General features: G+C 47.6%; 1 protein-coding gene across 1 annotated transcript in view; it reads left to right on the top strand.

Moving 5' to 3' along the window:
* GABRA3 (gamma-aminobutyric acid type A receptor subunit alpha3) overlaps window positions 1-20,320 on the top strand; it is a 71,137-nt gene that overhangs the window by 30,656 nt on the left and 20,161 nt on the right. The window contains exons 4-5 of the mRNA XM_075512898.1: window positions 9,649-9,716; window positions 13,536-13,756. Coding sequence (XP_075369013.1) covers window positions 9,649-9,716; window positions 13,536-13,756 — 289 coding nt within the window. The remainder of the gene's footprint in view (window positions 1-9,648; window positions 9,717-13,535; window positions 13,757-20,320) is intronic.

The following is a 20,320-nucleotide window of genomic DNA, read 5'->3' as shown; positions in this document are numbered from 1 at the left end:
CTCATATTCACATGTTTTCTCATTGTATTTATAATGTATAACAAACATGTTTATGTAGCATCTCTCTTCCATTACCACAGGGTCTCAAAGCACTGTAGAACTTCTAAAAGCACGCTCATACATACACATTCCTCCTCTGTCTTCCTAGCATCTGAGGGTGTCCTAAGTCCTTAAAATAGTAACTACAGTAGCTTTGTTCATTCTGTCTTTTCTGTCTGTAGCAAAAATAGCTCAACTAATTTGTACTCTCTGTTTGTAGTCTGTATGCGTGAGAATGAGGGGTGTGTGTAAAGCCTCCATGACTGCACATCCCCTAGCAGTTGCTGCTTCTGACTCTCTCTTCTATCTGACTCTCTCTTCTATTCCGCCTGGACTTTATGTTTATCAATAACTTGCACCACATCCTGATTCTAACTTTTGGATGTGCATTTTACATCACTTAATGCAGTAATAAGAATATACCTGTGTGCATGCCTGCACAGGGCAATGAGGGAAAGCTAAATAAAATTACATGAGCCAAATGCTTAGTTCTGTTGAGTCTTGCAGTAGTTTTTTGCCTGGGCTCCTAATGGAGTAAGGCTTATCACATCTTTCTTTCTGCCTTTTGTCTTCTAAAAGCTTTTGAGCCTTTGGCTGATCTGAACAAAACCTGACAGAAAGGTAGATATCTCAGAGATTTTAAGTCCCTGCAAGATTTGTGGAATTATGGAGCTGAGTGGAAAAAAAACCAAAGTAGAGAGAGGTTACTGGATGGGATCAACTGGTGTTAGGCATCAGAAAAACAGGCAGGAAAAGCTGATCTGCAGGAAAGCAGGGTTTGTTTGCTCTGCTACTGGTAGAGCAGCATCTTTCTTAGGCTGTTCTGCTGGATAGAGCTCTAACCTGCATCCCCTACTCTTGGTAAATGTGGGAAAATGCCTTTCTCCAGCATGGGAGGGTATGAAATCCCTATAGTACCTTCTACAGCAACATGTGGACTTACCTACCACGCCAGGTATGCCTACAGCCCCCTTATCCCTCACATGTTGAGACAAAGGGACAGCGTAGCATGCTCTATACAGGGAGTTCAGACCAGAAAACTAGGCTACCCTGTGCTGTTATTCACATGGAAGTGCTAGGGAGGGAGTGCAGTTTCTCACCGAAAAGGGACAAGCAGATGCCCTGTGTGCCTCTCAGCACTGTGCTGGGACACTGGCTCCCTGCTCACTTAGAAGCAAGGAGGAACAAGGTGTGCCTGACGCCTCTGCTTTCAGCAGTAGTTATGCCTTGATCCAAACTCCGTAGCTAACATGTTACGTAGGCGTGGAGAGAGCTCAGACCTGGGTCAGAGCCATGAGCCCATGTATAGCACGTTTGGAGACTGCTTAGGGATTTCTCTTCCAAGAACTGAGCTGATCTTCCCTACATAACCCAAGGAGTTTGTGCCCTGGGTGGTTTGTGCCCCAGGGATCACCTAGGAATTAGACATCTGTCTAGGCATTACAGTGTGCCATAAATCCTAGACAAGCCATGTTCAAGTGGTAACTGGGTCACTTCATAGCCCTGCATCTTGTTCCTGCAGAGGACACTGGATACAGCCATGTTAGAAAGCTGCATATGTGGCATGCTGTGTGAGACGGAGAATAAATCTCTTCATTGCATCAGTTCTCCCCTGGCCCTGCTAAGAAAGAGAGCCAGGGCAGCAGGCTGTCTCTCTGAGGGATTTGACAGGCATCATCTCACTTCGTCTGGGCTGAAAAATCAAGCACATGTAATTGTAGACCATGCTGATGTCTCTTATCATGTGTGAGTGGTTTCGTTGTTGGCTGTCTCTTGAGGGAGCCCCTGAAATTCTTTTGAACTTCTTGCTCCTCCTATGCTGAAACATCCAAGTTGGGGGGAGAAAGGAGAGAGAGCACAGCTGGAAGTGATACCACATGCGTATCTGTGTTTACAGATTTGATGACTTCTCTCTAGTCTGGCTGGAGGACATGCAATTGTAGACACCGATGTGCCATCACACCAGAGAGAAGGTAGTGATTCATCACCGCAGCTCACAGTGCAGCTCCTTGGGAACTGGCTGTACAGTAAACGCTGGCAGTCCCAGGGGATTCAAGCAGCAGCGGTGGGTGATAAGCCAACCCCTGTGAAAAGATGCCTTGGCACCCCAGGATGGGAGGGACAGGCTTGATGTTTTCATGGAAAGCAGCAGATAGCCTTGTTTCCTGTATAAATGTGATGCCTTTTTGATCATAACTCTGCAGAAGTCACTGGGAGGGTAACTGAGGGGGTCAGATCTGTTACACAGGCTGAGTTATTTCAGCTTTACAAGTGAGACAGGGCGACCACTTCTGTAAGCAAGCAAATAGCCGAGCAAAACTGCATTAGACAAATAGTTCATGACACATAGCCAGAGCTAGATACGGATCTGATCCAAAGGTCTTGTTGGCAATCCCCTGCAGGCTTTTACTCACCCCTGCTTTTGCTGAGATAAGACATTTGTTTCAGACATTTATATTGTTTCTTTCCTTGCTGCGTGGTTTATTCTGCAGTGTACAAATTTCCCAGTGCTCAGTCCTTGGCTGACCCCACTTTGCAGTGGATGAGCGTCCCGTCATCTTTAACTATGTTGTCCCAGGTGGGAGCATGAGGCTAAAGCCATCCTTCATCCATGGGACCCTGGTCATTCTCATCTCTACGTTCACTAGAGAGAGGCAGATGCCATCAGAGGTCTGGCTGGGCTGACCTACCCCTGGGATTACCCTCCACCCGTAGACAAAATGGGCCTAATGGTGTCTTGATGCTTCTGTCCAAGTGAGTTTTCCTGGAAACATGTTGGTGTTTTAGGTAGTTCGGGGAATTAAATCTGACACTGCTGTTAGCTCTGTCTGGCCTGTGAAGGGTTGGGCCAGCTGCCAGCCCTGCTGGTTACACTCTTGGCCATGATCGCTGCCGTTTGGCACTGCCTTCTGTAGGCTGTGTGGTGTGCTACCAAAAGCCTTTGCTTCTTACTGATTTCAACTGTTTCAGTTCTATATAATTCTATATATGGAGGCGGTTACAATTTATTCTTATGTAAGGAAGGCTGGTGACAGGACCGAGACACCCTATGTATGTTCTGGGTTATTCTTCTAAGAAGAACGTGTGCACGCTACTGTCCACTTTTGGGAAAGATGCCCAGGCTGAACTCATCAAACCTGGGTGAATGTCTGTGATATGAGACTTGGCTTTTGCTTCTGAACAAGTAATTTTGTATTCAAGGATGCTGAGGCACTAAAACAGCCAAGCAACATCTGAAAATAAGTATTTTGACTTTGGGACTGGGAGTTTGAAGAGGTTGACTGTGACCTCTCTATGTGTTGTCTAAGATCCCCAAGTCAAAACCAATTGAGGAGAGAGAAGGGGTGGTGCTTGAGAGCTGCCCAGATCTCTCTACGCTCCAGCTCTACTCTCCCTTTCGCAGATGCTGGAGAAAATGCCGGTACCTTCCTGTTTTTTTGCCATCTGTGTTCCCCAGCCTTCCCCTCCTGACCCATGCACAGCCTCTGCTCCCAGGATACTTGGTGTGAAAGCATCCCAGGTGCAGTAGAGATGTTTGTGGTCCTAACATTAGCAATAGCTCATGTTGCTTCGTGGCGTTTGGGTGGCAGGAGCTCCATCAGTCTACATCCTTGGAGACAGCTTTATCCCCTGGCTGGGCTGGACAAGCCTAGGAGGTATCAACAGCACTGCAGTGATGTTCAGTGAAATGTTTCCTTCTGTGCTGCTATTCCTGAGCTGCCCAGCAAAAAATGCAAGAAAAGCATCTCTAATCTATGTGGGAAAGTCTTGCTGACCCCACAGCAGGAGAGCAGCAGTGAAGGCTACATCAGGGGTTTCTTGTGTGTGGTTGGTGATGTAGAAGATGTCTCCATTTCTGCAGCTCTTGCAAGGGAGGTTGTGGGGAGAGGCAAGGTTACCCTCTCCCCTCAGGCACCTACCCCTCTGCTTGTGCCTCCCTGTCCTCTCCCAGTACTGGCATGGCAGTTCCAAGGGCAAAGTCACAGAGAGGGTACCCCCTGTGCAATGCCATCCAGAGATGTGCCCTTCCTTCTTCAGTGCCTCTCTTCTTACTGAAAGGAGACAACCCAGCTCCTGTTTTCCAATAAACTCCTATTTTAACCTGTGCAGCACCACAGGTTAAAAGGCCATCTGAAAAAACAAGGTAGGAACTGGCAAAGGCAGCAGCCATGGTGCGATGGGACTGAAGCTGTCAGAGTGAGAGGAGGGACCCTAGGGTGGAGTTTCTGGCTGGGGGCTGCAGTGTGCTGCCTCCGAAGGCAAGCACTGCCCTGGGTTGTGGTGCGGCTTGGCTCCAATGGGCTCGTGGGGCTTGTAGCAAAGGGCATGGAAGCCTCTTTTGTTCCAGAGGCTAAAATTGGAAGGAAAATTAAATCCCCCCAGTGAGAGGCTGAGAAAACGAAGAATGAAACACCCTAAAAGCTTCTGTGTGCAGCTGCAAAAATTACCTTCTGCTGTTTATTAATTAGCATGGCAGGGATTTGGGAGAAGGCAAGAGGTGGAAGTTGGCAGTACAAACCAACTTCTTGCGTTTCCCTTCCCGGAGATGCTGGGTTAACTGTAAAGCACCATCCTGTCCAGTGTGCTCGCTTTGGGTTGTGTGACATGGGAAAGAACTACGCAGCATCCCCTTTCTCTTCATGGTGACGCTGGCCTCACCACAGGCTGGTGGGAGTCCTTCCCAAAGGATTTTGTGTATTTGAGGGAACACTGGACAGGTCCTTGGAAGAGGATCACTGAATAAGGGGACCTCGTCAAGCTGAGAAACTCTTGAGCTGAAGCTAAATGTGGTTGCTGTCTAAGAGGGTGTTAAGGGGCATTATCAGCTTGTTACTGCACTTTTTAGGTTGTGACCATGGTTGGAGACGGGATATTGGGCTGGCTGGAGTCCAGAGCAGTTCGTAGGGAGCCCGGTGCAGAAACATCTACTTCCAGGAGCTGGCCTGGAGCAGATTGAGGGTTTGTACCTCTGGGTCATGCCATCATGCACAGAAACACCAGTACAGACAGGCTTGTCACCTCTGAGCTCCCTTAGGTCCCAGCACAGCCCTGGGCAGAGCTGGAGCACTGTCATGAGGAGCACAGCCTTGAGGAGGTCCCCATGCCCTTGCTCATCCAGCTTATCTCCAAGGTAAGGCTGTGTAGCCTCCCTGACGTCAGTGCAGCAGCCAGGAATCCCCTGCACAAAGCCACAGTGGCTTCGCCCTTGTTTTAATAGTGCACAACATTTGGGAGCCTTCAGCACTCAAATACAGGCACATGATTTCTGCTAGCTTGTGGCGTAGCCTCTGGGAACCCCCACCTGGGAAACGTGACTGTGTTCAGCACATCCGCAGACCTCAAGAGCTGAAACACAACCAGTCAAGTCGATTATATTACGGCTGAGATTCTTAAATAAACAGCACTTGATGAGTGCAGCGGGATGTTTAATAAGAGCCTCCTCAGCCCCCTGTGCCCCCTACCTCCCATAATCACTTGTAGAGGCAGCCCTACAATCTACAGCCAGCAAGGGGAGAGGCAGCAAGGCAGCATAATTTGTATTCCAGTTTTGCTACTGCTCCTAGTGCTTCCAAGAAGCAAGTAAAAATAGCACTCCGTCATTTTGTAAATAATAGCTATCTCCTCGCAGGCCCAGGGAGTCACGAGCACTTAAAAGGGAGATTGTGGGAAGCGGGGGATGTCTGCCTTGAGCCAGGGCCAGGAAGATGGGACATGGGGACTTGGAGGGGGGGACAGGGGAGGGCCGGTGAAATGGAAACCCTGAGGCACCTCAGCAGCAGCCGCTGCTGCTTTACACCTTCTGCACACACAGGGGAAGCAGCCAACTCTGCTGGCATGGGGCTCAAGGCAGCAGGATCTGGCCCTCCACACAGAGCTAATAGGGGTGTTTATCGCCTGCACAAGCAGCTAGATCTGGCATAGCAAATTCTTGGAGGAGAGGGGTAGCTTTTAAAGAGCAGGCAGGTGTAGGGAGTGCCATGGTAACACTGTGGGAAGGGATCGTACAGCTTTTGTTTTACATTTGCATTGCAGATCTGCCCAGCTGTGGGGGATTTTGCAGGCAGGAGCTAGGCAGCATTGCCTGGCAGGTAGGGACAGGGCTTTGTGCTGTGTGGGAAAAGGGGCAGCTCTGATCGACCTGCAGCACCTTCTTCCTGCTCACACACTTGCTCCAGATGACTTTAGAAACACAGTTGTGCTGAAGCTTGGGAATAAGCTGAGCCTATAAATGGGAAAAGCCCCCAGTCAAGGGAATCAGCCTCAAACAAATGGCTTGGGAACACGGCATGCCACTCAGGGGCCCATGTTCAAACGTTGAACCTGAAAATCTCTTGCTCTTCTAGTTTCATGAGTGCTTCAGGGTCTTTTTTTGCTTTTCCAGTCCCCAGGTGGCAGCAGCTTGGGGCATGGTGAGGTTCTGCAACATGGCTGGAGTGTGCCAAGAGCAATGCTGAGCCCTCAGCTGCGCACCAGTGCACCAGCCCGCGCCGTTCCCTAGGGCAGCTGGAGGAGCTGGGCTCTGGTCCTTGCTCTGCCCCAGCTTCCTACCTGAGCCAAGGTCTCCTTTTTTGTTTCCCCAACTATAAAACAGGACTGGCAGCATCCGCAGCATCCGCCTGCCACCCCAGCAGGCTTGAAGGCTCAACTTACTTGTGCATGTAAAAAAACTTGGAGTCACAGGGAAGGATGATGCTAGGAAAGGAAAAATGCCATTTAATGTTCTGCAACAGGTCTAGGGAAAGTGTCTAACTTTACAGTACAGTCCTTAATTATTAAATCTTTGGTGAGAACTGGGCAAGACAGCCAAGCTGCAGTGTGAGCGTGTCTGCAGATTGAGAAGGAGATAAGGATTTCCTTGCCATGTCTCTGAGCGGAGGCAGGAGATGCTCCTCTCTCAGCTTTCTCTTGCTGCAAAAGTAGATGCAGTTTCTTCTTGTTCAGGCTCAGGGTGGGTAGGTGTGAGGGTAAGGACAGGGGAGGCTGGCTGAGTAGCTCCTGATTTCTCTGGAGGAGAAGGTCTCACCATGACAGAGCAGATGAGTGCGGGCAGGCTGCAAGCAGTGTGTATGCTCGTGGCCTGTAGGATCATGAAGGAAGCGAATCTCTCAGTCTGGAGCTCTCTCTGTTCTGCTGGTGCTTTACTTATATCTGGATTTCCCAGCTCTGCTGAAATCCCTGCTTGCGTAGTAATAATTTAATTTCAGAAATCCCTCCGGATCCCAGCCAAATCCTGCCCTTAGGAGCACATATTAACACGGAAAGTTCAGTCTGGCTTTTGCCATGAAAGGTGCAGGGAGCCCATTTTTCTGAGTGCTAGGGCACATCAATAAACCAGCAACCGAGCCAGCCCCCCCAGCTCGTCCCTGCACCAGGCGCTGCCTTGCAGGTGCAAAGGGGTCCCACCGAGTTTGGCAGGTTCGCATGGCCTGGCCTGGGGGGGTACGTCTGCAGTCTGGAAGTGGGGGATCCTCTTCAGACCCGGGCTGTAGTTAATTATTATTAATAATAAATTATTAATATTAATAAATTAATGGCACTTATTAATGCCATTATCTTTGATTGGATTTGCCAGTAGATTGAACGGGCAGGAAGGGGTCTCTGGAGCTCTGTGACACCCAGGTTACAGCATGATAAGGACGTAAAGGCTCAGGTAAAGATAGCAGGATCATATCAAAAGGTGTTCAAAACTAGTTCTGCCTTTTTACTTCCTCATCACTTCCTGAATCCCTTCCCTTGTGCTTGGACCCCGAGGATCGCATTGTAAAGCATGGGTCCTTTTACGGACCCCTGTCCCTCTGCCCCCTCAGGTGCAGGGGACAATTCATTCTGCGCCTCACAAGGACTGGCTTCACTAGCCATGGGTGGCTATGGATCCTGATCTCATAACCATGGCTGTAAATTATTTATCTTGGGCAAACTGAATGCTAAGAAGGGAGAAGGGGAGGGGAGAGACGAGACAGTTTGTGTTTTCTCTAAAACATAATTAGCTTTCTCTCGCCACATGTTAGCAGAAAGAGCTAACTTCTTCACTAAACATTGTTCTCTGCTGTGTATCTCATTTGGGGACTTGTTTGGAAAGAGGCAGAGAAAATACCCTGAGTGTTTAAGTCTTACAGAAGTAACTCATTTTGTTCAGGATGCTGTCTTGTTGGCTTCTGGGTGTTTCAGAAAGTGTACCACATACATATTTCTCTTTAACCTTCTTTTTATTGCATCAAGATGAGATCAAGGGTTACTTATATAGCACAATAATATCAGCCACAGGCTGCGTCAAAAGCTTTCCAGCCATAATAACTAAAGACATGTATACGTACATTTTAGCCATTAAGGAGAAAACCCTGCCAGAATGCATTATCTTATTTTTGGATACAAAACTTTGAAATACAAAACTAAGCTTTGTAGTACTGCAAAATAACTGACAGGGGACAGAAGGATTTCCATAACTGAATTGAGCAATGGGCCATCCAGGCTACTTGCAAAGCTGCTGCAGTGGCCAAAATGGGGTACTACGCATAAAACATGAACTCTTCTTTGGGGCTCTAAATTGGTTCTTTCATTGGGAAAGCAGCTCTGAGCCAGTAAATGCCGTACAAAAGGAGCACAATGGCATGATCTGTCCCTAAAGTGGTGAGGATTTACTGTAGCGTAGTGCTAAACTCAGGGCCCCTCATCCATCATTTTTTCAGTACAACACAGTGGGCAGAGCATAGGACCATGAATCTGGCAAATCGTCGTGCCTTGATTTCCATGCAAAATGGGCCAGCAGCAGAGATTTCACTTAGGAAACATACCGAAATCATAATGAAGTCAAGAACAAGAGCTGTATGTACTGTTCGGCATGAATAATACCTGCTGGTGGTTGTGTTCTGCAAAGCACTTCAGTTTATCTTTACCTGAAGGCAAGTGATTAAGACTGCCCTTGGGTTTTAGTGCTCAGGGCAGGAACTGGGGCTCTGTTGTTTTGCTGGAGCAGTGAGGCCGCTGTTCAGCATCCACGAGGGCGGCGCAGCCTGGGATGCAGGGGAGCGTGTGATGCAGGCAAGCAGCAGCTTTGCAAGAGCAGCCACTCGCCAGGAGCGAGGCACTTAAGAGAACAGCAAACACGATGGCAGTAAAAGGCAATCAGAATATTGATTCTTTTTACATACAGATAAGCCTGAAGCTGTAAGAAACCCAGGGTTTCCTAAAACTGGTGGAACATTGCTAGGCTGTTTATCAGGCTTGGAGACACAAAGGGATTTCAGATTAAATGGAGTTTCAAAGCATCAGGGCTTACCTCGGTATTGAAAATCTGGATCTGTACCACGTTATGTATCGTGTAGCTGCCTACATTTTGTAAATATGCATTGTCTGGCTGTGTGGGACATATTCATCCTCGGTGTAAGTGTGGAAAGCCGCAGAGCTACATCAGAGATGAATTTGCCCAATTATGAGTGATAAAATCGGCCCTTGTTTAGGGCACAGCAGAGAGCACGATGCCGGCTTGCTGAGGGCTCACCAGGGAAGCGCCTGGCAGGAAAAAACACCGCATAACAAAACCCAAACCCTTCCCTGTACAAGCAAATTCAGTTCTCTAATTGCTTTTTTCCCTTTTTTTTTTTGTCCCAGACAGCGTAACTGAAGTCAAGACAGACATTTACGTGACGAGTTTCGGCCCTGTCTCGGACACAGATATGGTAGGTGCCACTGGCTGGTCGCCTCATAGGGAGGGATAGCTTCTCCTGTAGCTGCAGCGAACGTGTCCCACCCTCGTTCCCAGACAACCTGGGCAAAAGCAGGATTTTCTGAAATGACAAGAACACGAGCAAGCATCCCAGCTGCCTGCCTGGGCACAAATATACCTCATCATCTTCTTGAAGGCCATGGGGAGCTCAGTGCGAGTGGTAGACAAGGATTGTTTCTCAGGTGCGTTTGGGCTTTTAGAAACCAATTGATAGTGGCAAATGCAACCTTGGAGGGTTGATGCCTTTGCACTGCTCAAGCATGCTGCAGGCTTTAGGGTCTTTTTCTTTTCTGCAGGTGCAACCTAATGAAATGGGGAGGTCTGCCCATGGGACCAAGAGCTGTACATAGCATGCTACACCTATTACATGCCTTGGCAAACACCTTCACTGTAGCCAGCTTTTCTTCACCTGACTGTGCATGGAGGAAGGAGGGTGCTCCTTGGGAAGAAAGGGGAGGATGACAGAATCTGGCCTGTTTTGGTGGCAGTGCCAGAAGAGAATGGTTCGCCATCGTCTTTAGTGCTTGAACCAGGAGGGAGGCAAAAGAGAAAAAAGAAAAAGAGTGAACTAATTGCAATACTTTGACATGTTCAGGGAAAGTTATTAATGAAAAGGCCTGAGGTCTGAATTTAGGCTTGTATTCCCACAACAGTTTGTCTTCTAATTAAAACAGGACTGTGGAGCATAATTAATAGTGAGCTTTCTCAACAGCGTTTCTTGCAGCTTGTATTCCACATGCACCCAGGCACTCAGAGAGTTGGTTGTTGATGGTTGCTCAGCATTTCAAGGGTGCCACATGAGGACAGTCATGCATTCAGGACTGAGACCCTCCTGCGCATCCAGTCCTAGAGGTGACCTGGTGCTGGCATAGCCCAGGCCAGCAGTGAGCAGTCCTGGCCTTGGAGGTAGCCCACTTCGGGAGAGGGAGGAGGCATTGCTCTCACCAGCTAGGTCAGGCAGGAGCAATGTCCTGCGGCTCTCATGGCCTCTCCAGAGCTGGGAGGTTTTAATTTTCTGTGTTCACATGGCCATGAACATCTATTCAGCTGCCCCACCGACAGTCCTGTGCTAGCAAGTGGAGGAGTTGGGGGAGAATAAAATCTCTGTGTTTCATTGAGGTGCTAGCCCCATCACGCAACCCCATGTTGCTTTGGAAAGACCGCTCCCTCCAGGGTTAGAAGTTAACTTGATGTCAGCATAGCCAAGATTATTAATCTCATCTGAGTTCTCTCTATATATTACTTGCTTTCCTACTGCAGTGGAGACCCATAATATATTCAGCAATCTTAGCCCTTGGGGAGTATCTGATAATTACTTCCAAGGTGGAGCATATTTGATTAAGGGAGCGTGTATAATGAACTGTGAAGAAGAAATATGAGGTATTGGAAAGAGGAAGGTATTCTCTGCAATGTGATTTGACAAAATTAATTTAAAATTAGGAAGACAGTTAAAGAATAATAAATTATTTCCCCTTCACGTGCTTTAGTTCCGTGCATTTTACAAATGCATAGCGAAGTGTTTTAGTGTGCCATTCTGGTGCTAAATGCACTCAGAAACATGAGAGAGAGAAACCCCATCTCCTCGGAAAGCGTGGGGAGAGCCTGCTGTTCTGCAGAGGTTCCTTTCATCTTGGGAGTGGGGAAGTCCCTCCTTCCCTGCTCACATCTGCCTGGTGATCTCTCTCCTGTCCCTCCCACAGCAATTACTCATTGCAATGGAAAGCCGCTCCTGCGTATCTTGATACAGACAGAGACTGTAATTACGATGATGGAGGAGAGGCAGGTAAAGCTGATGTGGATAGCGGAGGAGAGCAGCTGGTTACAAAGCGTGGAGGAGGACGTGTAGACCTTTTCCCCAAGATGCTCCAAGGGACTTCTAATTTCTCTTTCAGTTTAGTTTGGAAAGTAGAGCCTGATAGGACCTGACATATGCCTGAATCTTTGGTAGTGAGCTCTTGCAGCTTTGCCTCAGTCCCCAGGAGATTTTAAAAAAAAAAAAAAAAAAAAGTTCAAGGGAGTTTTATGCTTTGGTGGATGGACTCTGGAGACAGACTCAGTCTTGATGTTTTCAGTCACTTCTATAAGGTGGTGAAGAGCATAACATAGAACTAAGTGTGCTCCTTGAAAGGGGTGACTTGGGAATGATGCTGTCATGGAAAGAAGTATAGAAAAGAGGGGAAGAATCTGAACATGATTTCTCTTTTCTTCGGGAATTATTCCTTAGCATAAAAGAAGAAAAACAGGGCCTGGGAAGTTGTTATAAAAGTTGTGCTTCTTTGTTTATTTTTTTAATAGGAACAGGGTGTTCTGAATGAGATTGCTCTTCTCCTGATAAGGACTTTTCCCAAACCTACTTCCTGGGACTGCACACAGGCTTATTCCTTTGGTTTTATCCCTTTACTGAGCTTAAAACCAGAAACTGAAGATCACTACCATGAAGGGGCAGAATATCTTGTACAGGGCAGAGCCTGTGTGAACGTAGGATCTTCTCTTTCCTTCCCCCAGCCAGGCTCCAGAAACTTCACATTTGAGCAGGAGTGGCTCTGTGGCCACGGAGCAGGGACGAATTTCTTTACCGAGATGCTTTCATTCAGCTGCCATCTGCTGCAAAACCTGTAGGAATTTCTATGACCTATAGGAAACTGATGTGCAGCAGCTTTTAAATGCTGCTGAGAAGAGCTGCAGGAAAGAAATCACTCACAATGATAAGTTTAGTTGGTCCTGCAGCCTCCAGGAACCCGTAAATAAAGACTGTGAATCTGCAGCGGCAGGGGAAGAACAGCTGGGACAGACAGATTTTCTGAAACCCCGCCTCTCTCTGAAAGCCTTGTGAGCTAATGAGATCCTTCATTACCAAGAGAAGGTGTTCGTTGTAGAGGTGAGCAGTGGTACAGCTCATGCTGACGGGCTGAAGACTTTCCCTCAAGTGACATGGACCCTCAGAGGACACAGGGTGGCTCAGGTCACAGGGAACAGCAGTCCCTTATGCCAGGCACTGGGCAGATTGGTATAATTTTGCCTTGGGGTGGCCGTGGGGCTGTAGCGCCTTTGCTGCTTGGTCAAGTGTTTTCTGAGGCTGCACGCACCGAGTGAGGAGCTGGTCCTGGCTGCAGGGTTTCAAAGAGATGACTGCTATTTGCCCCAACTGGAATTTGGCCTAGGAAATGGGTTTCTACACTAGCTGAAAGAAGAAAAAAAAAAAAGAAAAAGAAAAGAAGAAAAAGGAAAAAATAGGAAAAAGGAAAAAGAAGAAAAAGAAAAGAAAGTCACAGGACCTTGTAATGCAAGTTTGTGAGGTCCTTGATTCAGTGCTTTTCTAGAGGTGGCCTGGGGAAAAAAAATAACATTAAGACAATGTCATGAAACATCTCCAGGAACTTATTTTGTCTTTTTAAATTCCTGTGTAGCTGCACACAAGGGTTCCCTCCCCTGAAACATCTGGATAAAGGTGGTGGTGCAGCAGGGCTACCCCAGGACTGGCCACTGTAGGCTGTATTGCAGCTTGTCTGCAGTGGTCAGAAACAATGAAATGCAAATTTTGGCATCATATGTAAGTCATTATACAAAATGTGGTAAATGCCTTCTGTCCTCCACAGATTTTTCCACTGCTGTTAATCCCTACTTCTTGTTGCATCACGCTTCATGTCAACCAAGGTGTGCCAAAACACAGTATGCTCAATGACCAAAGATATTTACCATTTCTTGAAGCGGCTTGTTTGCAATGAAGAGCTGAGTAACACAAGACTTACTTTTCTCTCCTTTCTCCACAAAGGAATACACTATTGATGTGTTTTTCCGGCAGTCCTGGAGAGATGAAAGGCTGAAGTTTGATGGTCCCATGAAAATACTTCCTCTGAACAACCTGCTGGCCAGTAAGATCTGGACTCCTGATACCTTCTTCCACAACGGGAAGAAATCTGTTGCCCATAACATGACAACACCCAACAAGCTGCTGCGCCTGGTGGACAATGGCACCCTCCTGTACACGATGAGGTAAGTTTGTACCTCCTGGGCCAGGGTATTCCAGGTCCCTATACACATGCAGGCAAGGGTGGGACCTCAGGGTACATTACAGCGGGATTTGTGCAGACTTCCACCGACTCTGTTAGCCCACAGAGTCTTAAGACTTACTCTGTTAGCACACAGAGTTGAGTCTTACCCTGCTGCCTTCCCTGCTATCCTTGTTTCCTACCTATGTAGCATCACTGATCCTCAACTTAAGCACATTTTTACAGGTAGCTTTTTTCTCATCACTCATGTTGATTTTTTTCTTTTATATGATGAGGTAGAAGTGTTGGGATCTATAGTATGTGGAGTTGGTGTGCCACCCAATTTATTTTTGTTCCTGACCTCTGATGGGATATGAAGTCAGGTTTCCAGTGTTGGTAGGGGAACATTAGGATGGGAGAATTTGTTATTCTCCAGCAGCTTGAGAACCGATCTAAAACACCGGAGCAGTTCGAAACATCTAATGAGACCAAGCTTGCTCGTGAGAACAACGGGGGTTTTTTTCCTACTTCATAGAATCAAAAATCCAAATCTGTGTAATCAATGCACATCATTAGGAAAAAAAATCACCGGCTTATTAAAAACAGTGCTTTGGAGGTGCCAGGTTTGGAGAGGCCATTGGAAGTTCTCAGTTTAACACAGCCCATGTTGTCCCCAGCTGAGCTCTCAGTGGGAGCCCCGAACATGAGGAAGCCCTGCAGCATGAGATCCCAGGCAGTGATACAGCCTGTGCAACCGCACTGTGAGCTCCAGCAACTGGGGCCTTCCTTCTAAAACACGAGTCACTGTTGGGGAACCATGCTTGGGCAGTCATCTTCTCTGGATATCTCAAGAACAGCCCTGGTACATACATTTATCAATAAGCTGCAACAGGTGGAAAGCATGAAGAGAAAAGTGTTTGGGTTAATTGTACATTCATTCCAGAACTATTCAGATATTCCTGTACGCCTGTAAGCTATTCACCCATGTAAATAATGTTTGCCACCTGGGGTTGATGTACTAATTTGCCTTCCAAGGTAAATGGGCTTATAAATGAAACAACAAGCTACTCATAGATGCACATGAAAGCTATTGAGTTAGTTTCAGAAAGGTGTAAATCTTTGTTTTCAAAAATTATTTTCTCTGCCTCCATCTTCAGGCCAATCCTAACAGGCTTCATAGTGGATTCTGTGTGCTGAGATGCTGCACTTTCACCTCTGTTTTTTGAGGACCAGACAGAATTTCATCTCTTCATAGTTAAGCTGGCTGTGAATCTACATAGTGTCAGCAAGTTTTACAGCCTACATTGATAAACAATGCTCTGCTTTTGTGCAGCAGTTCTCAAATATGAGCTAATCCTGCAAGTGCCCTGGGGGTTTAGGTCTCCACACATCAGTGGTCTCACGTTACTGAGGCAGATGGGGTAAATGAAGGGAGAAGCCCAACTTGACTTAAGGGCTCGGTTCTGCTCCCGGCTCTGTGACCCACATGTGGATGACTAACACTCACCCCGTTTGTATCGGTGTCTGACTGTAAAGTATTATTGGAGCTACTGGCATAAGACAGCAAAAAAAGGACTCAATTTCAGGGCTTTTATATCATTTCACTTCTTCTTTATTCAGCAAACAGCCATTAGCTTCAGCAAGTTTTGTGCGACTGAGAAAGTATTGGATTTACTATTTAGGGCTGGACAGGTGCCAGGATGGCAGCATCACAAAGCCCTTGGGAATGAGCTTCTTGAAGAAAATGGAGTCATGGGATTTTTTAAATAAATTCAACACATCTTTCAGTTTAGCTGTCTCCCAAGGAAGGAGGGGATGAATGAGAGTCTGGACCTCCCTTTGCGTCTGCTCCTGCCTCCCTTAAACGTTACCTCTAAGGTTTTGTAAGAGGTGAAGAGCCCACTCAGAGATACCAAAAGGTTGAGGGTGGGATATCAGGCCTTTTGTCATGTCTTATATTGCACAGTACCAGGAGCTATAGTGCACGGAGATCTTTTCCTTACCCAGCACGGATTGCTGCTGTGCAGATGTGTGTGAAGCTATCCTGGTGGGGATCCAGGCAATATTGGACCAACCCGATGTTGGAGATGTGGTTAGAGCTGGCCAGATGGCCATCTGGAAAGCACTGCCCACCACACAGGACAGTGTGTCAGGGGCAAAGCAGGGCTCCTCTTGGTTTGCAGTTCAACACATTCAGGATGCGATGTCTGTCCTGGTGCATCTGATGATTGCCCTTCTCCCTGCTGGTGAAGGAAATGCCTGCTCAGGGCCACACAGGGTCTTTTGAGTGGGGACTCAGAAAGGAAGATGCAAGGGCACAGACTGCATGGTCCAGGACTGTGCATCAGGCTGAGGCTCAGTGACCAAGTCCTAGCTGGCTCTGCCACTCGTAGGCCCTCACACCTCAATTCCCCTGTAAAATGATGATGATGGTATTACCCTCCCTTGTTAAGTGCTTTGAAAGGAAAGGGCTGGAAGGAGACTCATGTTTTATGTCCAAGTGGCACATTCACTGTTCTCCCCCATGCCCAAGGGCATGCACATGTGTCCTTCTTAAAGGAAGGAGCAGGACCTCAAAGCCAATCTCAGCCCCACACAGCTGACATCCAGCAAAGTGCAAATCCCAAAGAGGCACGCTCTGTCCTGCTGACTAGGGAGAGAGTTTGGACCTCCACCAGATTTACCCTGGACTGGCAGGACTGCCCAGGTGATCCCTTGCAGGCTCAGTCTGGACTGGTACGTTGCCATGCAGTTTGACTCCTGACACATATCCTACTCCTTTACCTTGTACCAGCCAATATCCTCGAGGGATCAGCTCTGCTGATGCGCAATTAGAGGCATGGCTCTTGCTATTTATCCTGCTGTGAAAGCCAACTTCTCTTAGTCAAGGCTTACATTTATAGATGAAGTTGCTCTGGTGGAACAGCAACTCTGACACATGCATCCAGCAAAATTACACCTGTGTGACAATATTTATAGCTCCTGGAGAGAGCCTCTTTATCACTGACCTGAGCTTCAAGGAGTCGCACACCAGCTGTAGCTGAGCATCCAGAGGTTTCCTTTAGTCATGGCATAGCCTCTTCATGGATCGGTGCAGTGTCACGGTGCAAACATCTGATCACTGACTCAGGCCTTGGGACCTGGGTGACAAGATGGCCTTTGTGACCACTACACAAAATTGCATTTCTCTATTCCCCTCCTTCTGGCTGCTGAGGAAGTGACAGGATTACTGATCCCTCTGCCTCTTCCCTGCTACTCCAGCTGCCTTAGAGGGCATGGGGAACACAGTTTTATTATGTAGCCCTGCCTCTGCAGTCTTGTTTGTGGAGCTCCTACGAGTTCCAAGTAGTTCACAAAAGCCCAGCTAGGGCCTCAAAGCTCTGGTGTCAGCCCTGAGTACAACAAACTGGGAATTGTGCGTGGATTTACGTAAGGTACAGAAAAAACTCAGCTGCTGCAGCAATCTCTGGATGTACTCTCTGGCTTGCATTGTGTGGGGCACATAGATAATGTTCTGGTTCTTCCTGGCCTTGAATCATATGAAAATAGTGAAAGCTTAATGCTGTGCCAATGGGATTCAACTTTGTGAATCCAGGCTTTAAAGAGCTCTCCTGCTCTTCACAGGAACTGTCAGAGTGGCATGTTGAGGCTTTGTGGTTATTGTCAGAGTGGTTCCCAGACAATACATGCTCAAGTTATGCACTTAAAGGATGTTTTCTTTAACTGCCAGGCTGACACATTCAGCTGCATGCCCAAAGACTTTGCCTCAAGAACCTGTATTGCTAAAGACAACATGAAGTCCTTAGTGGCAGTGCACGAGCACTTGGGAAGGAAGACTGGTGAACCCCTGGGTGAGGCACAGGCAGAACAGGAGGGAAAGCTGAGTACAAAGGCACCCAGGGCACGTGCAGTCCTACCGGGGCTGTTGAACCCCTGATAACAAGTCCTGTACCTCCTGGTGGCATGCTCAGGGGTGTGAGCTTCCCAGGCTGCTTTTTGAAATCACAGAGCTTCACAGTGTCTCTCCCAGCAAAGGCTTTGGGTTGTCTTTACTGCCTGTTTTTTTTAACCCCCGGGCAATTTGTGAGACCTGTAGGCTGGAGCTTGCAGAACCCTTCCACATAATGGAGGTGCAACCATCATTCTCCTTTCTGCAAGAGCAGCAGCTGGGACATCCCAGCACCTGCTCCTCTGGGTAGTATGGACTGGCAGCTATTTGGCTGCATCCCACATCAGGGCTGATCCTAGACAACAGCATAAACGGACCCAAGCAGACCAAAGCTAGACTGCTAAACACACAAGCAGATGAACAGACAAGATGAGATTTGCACAGCCTGCTTTTCCCTGCGTTACAGCTTCCAGAATGGATCCAAAGGCAGAAATGATCTATTTTCCAGGCTTGGTTTTGTGCAGGCAGGCTTTTTTAAGGAAGCTGTCCCAGGAGGGAGAAATCTTCAGAAATCACTTTATCTCGCTGCATTTCTGCCATCATGGCTTGAAATCTCCAGGGGCTGGGGAAGGATGCAAAGTGAATTCAGTGCTTTCAGATCCAGCACAAGGATCCTAGAAGCAATTTGGCTTTCAAGCTCAAACCCCACCAATTAAACCTAACCTAGATTCTCACACAGCCTAAACCATAAACACTGTTTGGCCTGACTGTGGTTATTAATGAATCTCCTAGAGGAGAAATCAGGACAAAACTCAAGCAATATCCCTGGCATAAACAAAGTCAGTTCTGCTGTGCACAGTGCTGTCATGTTTTTGTACCACACATACACCAAAGGATTATTACATTTGCGTCCCAGAAATCGGACTGAGACTCTCGCTTATCCTGCAGCACGACGCAGGTAACGACAGGGGCTCTAATGACACATCAAAGGCTTCGCTAAGCTCGTGGTAACCATGAGAACGAAGCTGAAGTGGTTTGTTGTACCATCAGCCCTGAGAGAGGTATGTTTAGCCTGATTCACGCTTCTTGCCATTGTGTTGAGCAGTTCAAAGGACTTCCCATGACTTTAAAGAGAAAAACGTGGTTTCTTTCCTGGATGTTCCACTTTTGGTGCCATCGTGCCTGCAAAGCGAAGAGAAAACATGAGGAGTTTGGGGTTTGATTTCAAGACAGTTCTGCATAAGTCATTGCTAGCGCCTGCGACAGAAGCCAAAGGATACAACAGCTGGGTTGTGTGATTGCTGGCAGCTTGGCTATTTTTCACATGCTGTTTAGGCTTTATAATGACATTTCAGGGCTCAGATGTCTGGACCTGAACAGGGCATTGGAGCAATTAAGCAAACCTCTGTGGCTACCTGGCCATAAGCTCCCTTGCACAGGATAAGGGGCAAAGATGAGAATTACTGCAACAGGCTTTTTTACCCAAATGCTGCAGAGGTAGTGGTAATTGTCTGGGAAGCAAGATACATTCCTCTTAGTTTGACATTTTGACGTTTCATTAGGCAAAGCATATGGTGCTGAGGAGTCCTTCGCCAGCAACACAAGGTGGTGGGGAAGGCCAGCGGGGGGGGAGCGGAAAGGGAATGTGGGCACTCTCCTGAGCAGTGATTGATTCCATAACTCACTTAAATACTTCTGCTAATTAGCGCTCTGAAAGATGAGTGTGTGCAAGAGAGGCTGCAGGAGGGGGGTGAAAGATGGCCGATGCGGGGGGCAGAGGGGTAAGCAGGAGCGAGCATCAGTGTATGCACTCTGGTCGTGGGGAGAACATCTCAGGGAGCCAGCACATCCTGACATGCAGGGGTGCAAAGCGAAGAGGTTCAGGCAAGGGAGAACACCTGAGAGGGGGAATGCCTGTATTGCTTCCCCCTTCAGCAGGGAAGCTGACTCCATTTGCGTGTTATCTGTGAACATGCTGACTTCTGGCTGGCTGAAGTTGCTGAACCAGGCTCATCTCATTGGAATGATATGGCATTTTCTTTTTTATTTAATTTCAGGAGACTTAAAAGCTCCTTCAGTTGTAGGTGGAGAAGTGGCAGATTAGGTTGCTTTTTCAGTGGTTTGTTGATGGATTTATTGTGTTGTTGTTTACTGGCTCAGCTAATAAAACACACTTTAGATTTAAAATGTGACTGCTGCATTCCCACACACCCACGGAGTCATCCAGCATCCGTATAAAGTTGTCTCCTTCCCTTGACAACACTTGCTCTTGTTGGCCATGGCCTGGAGCAGGCAGCAGGGTATGGCCAAGGCCAGCTTGTGCCCAGCTGGTCTCCGCTGCCATCCTGCACCCCTCTGAGGGTCTTTCTGGCTGCTCTAAATGGCACTCAACTACCGGACCCACAATCTGTGGTCCTTTGAGTCGTTCAGCCTTATTCGTAGTGGCTGTTGATCACAGCCGAAGCTTGCAAACAGTACAGTGAATGAAAAAGGCCTTTCTGTTTTTGAGGGGGAGTTCAGGATACATCAGAAGGAAAGCACTGATCAGAGGAGAGGTCCTTTGGAAAAGCTGACTTTGGGAATACCCAGCTAAGAGCGTTTTGAAATAAGAAAGTAATTAGTGAAGTCAACGAAGGAATAGGAAGGTAAAAAGGAAAAGTCTTGTGTGGCCTGCTGAGG

This window comes from Mycteria americana, chromosome 10 (assembly GCF_035582795.1).
Source record: "Mycteria americana isolate JAX WOST 10 ecotype Jacksonville Zoo and Gardens chromosome 10, USCA_MyAme_1.0, whole genome shotgun sequence".
NCBI lineage: Eukaryota > Metazoa > Chordata > Aves > Ciconiiformes > Ciconiidae > Mycteria > Mycteria americana.
This window is presented reverse-complemented; position numbering and strand designations above follow the sequence as displayed.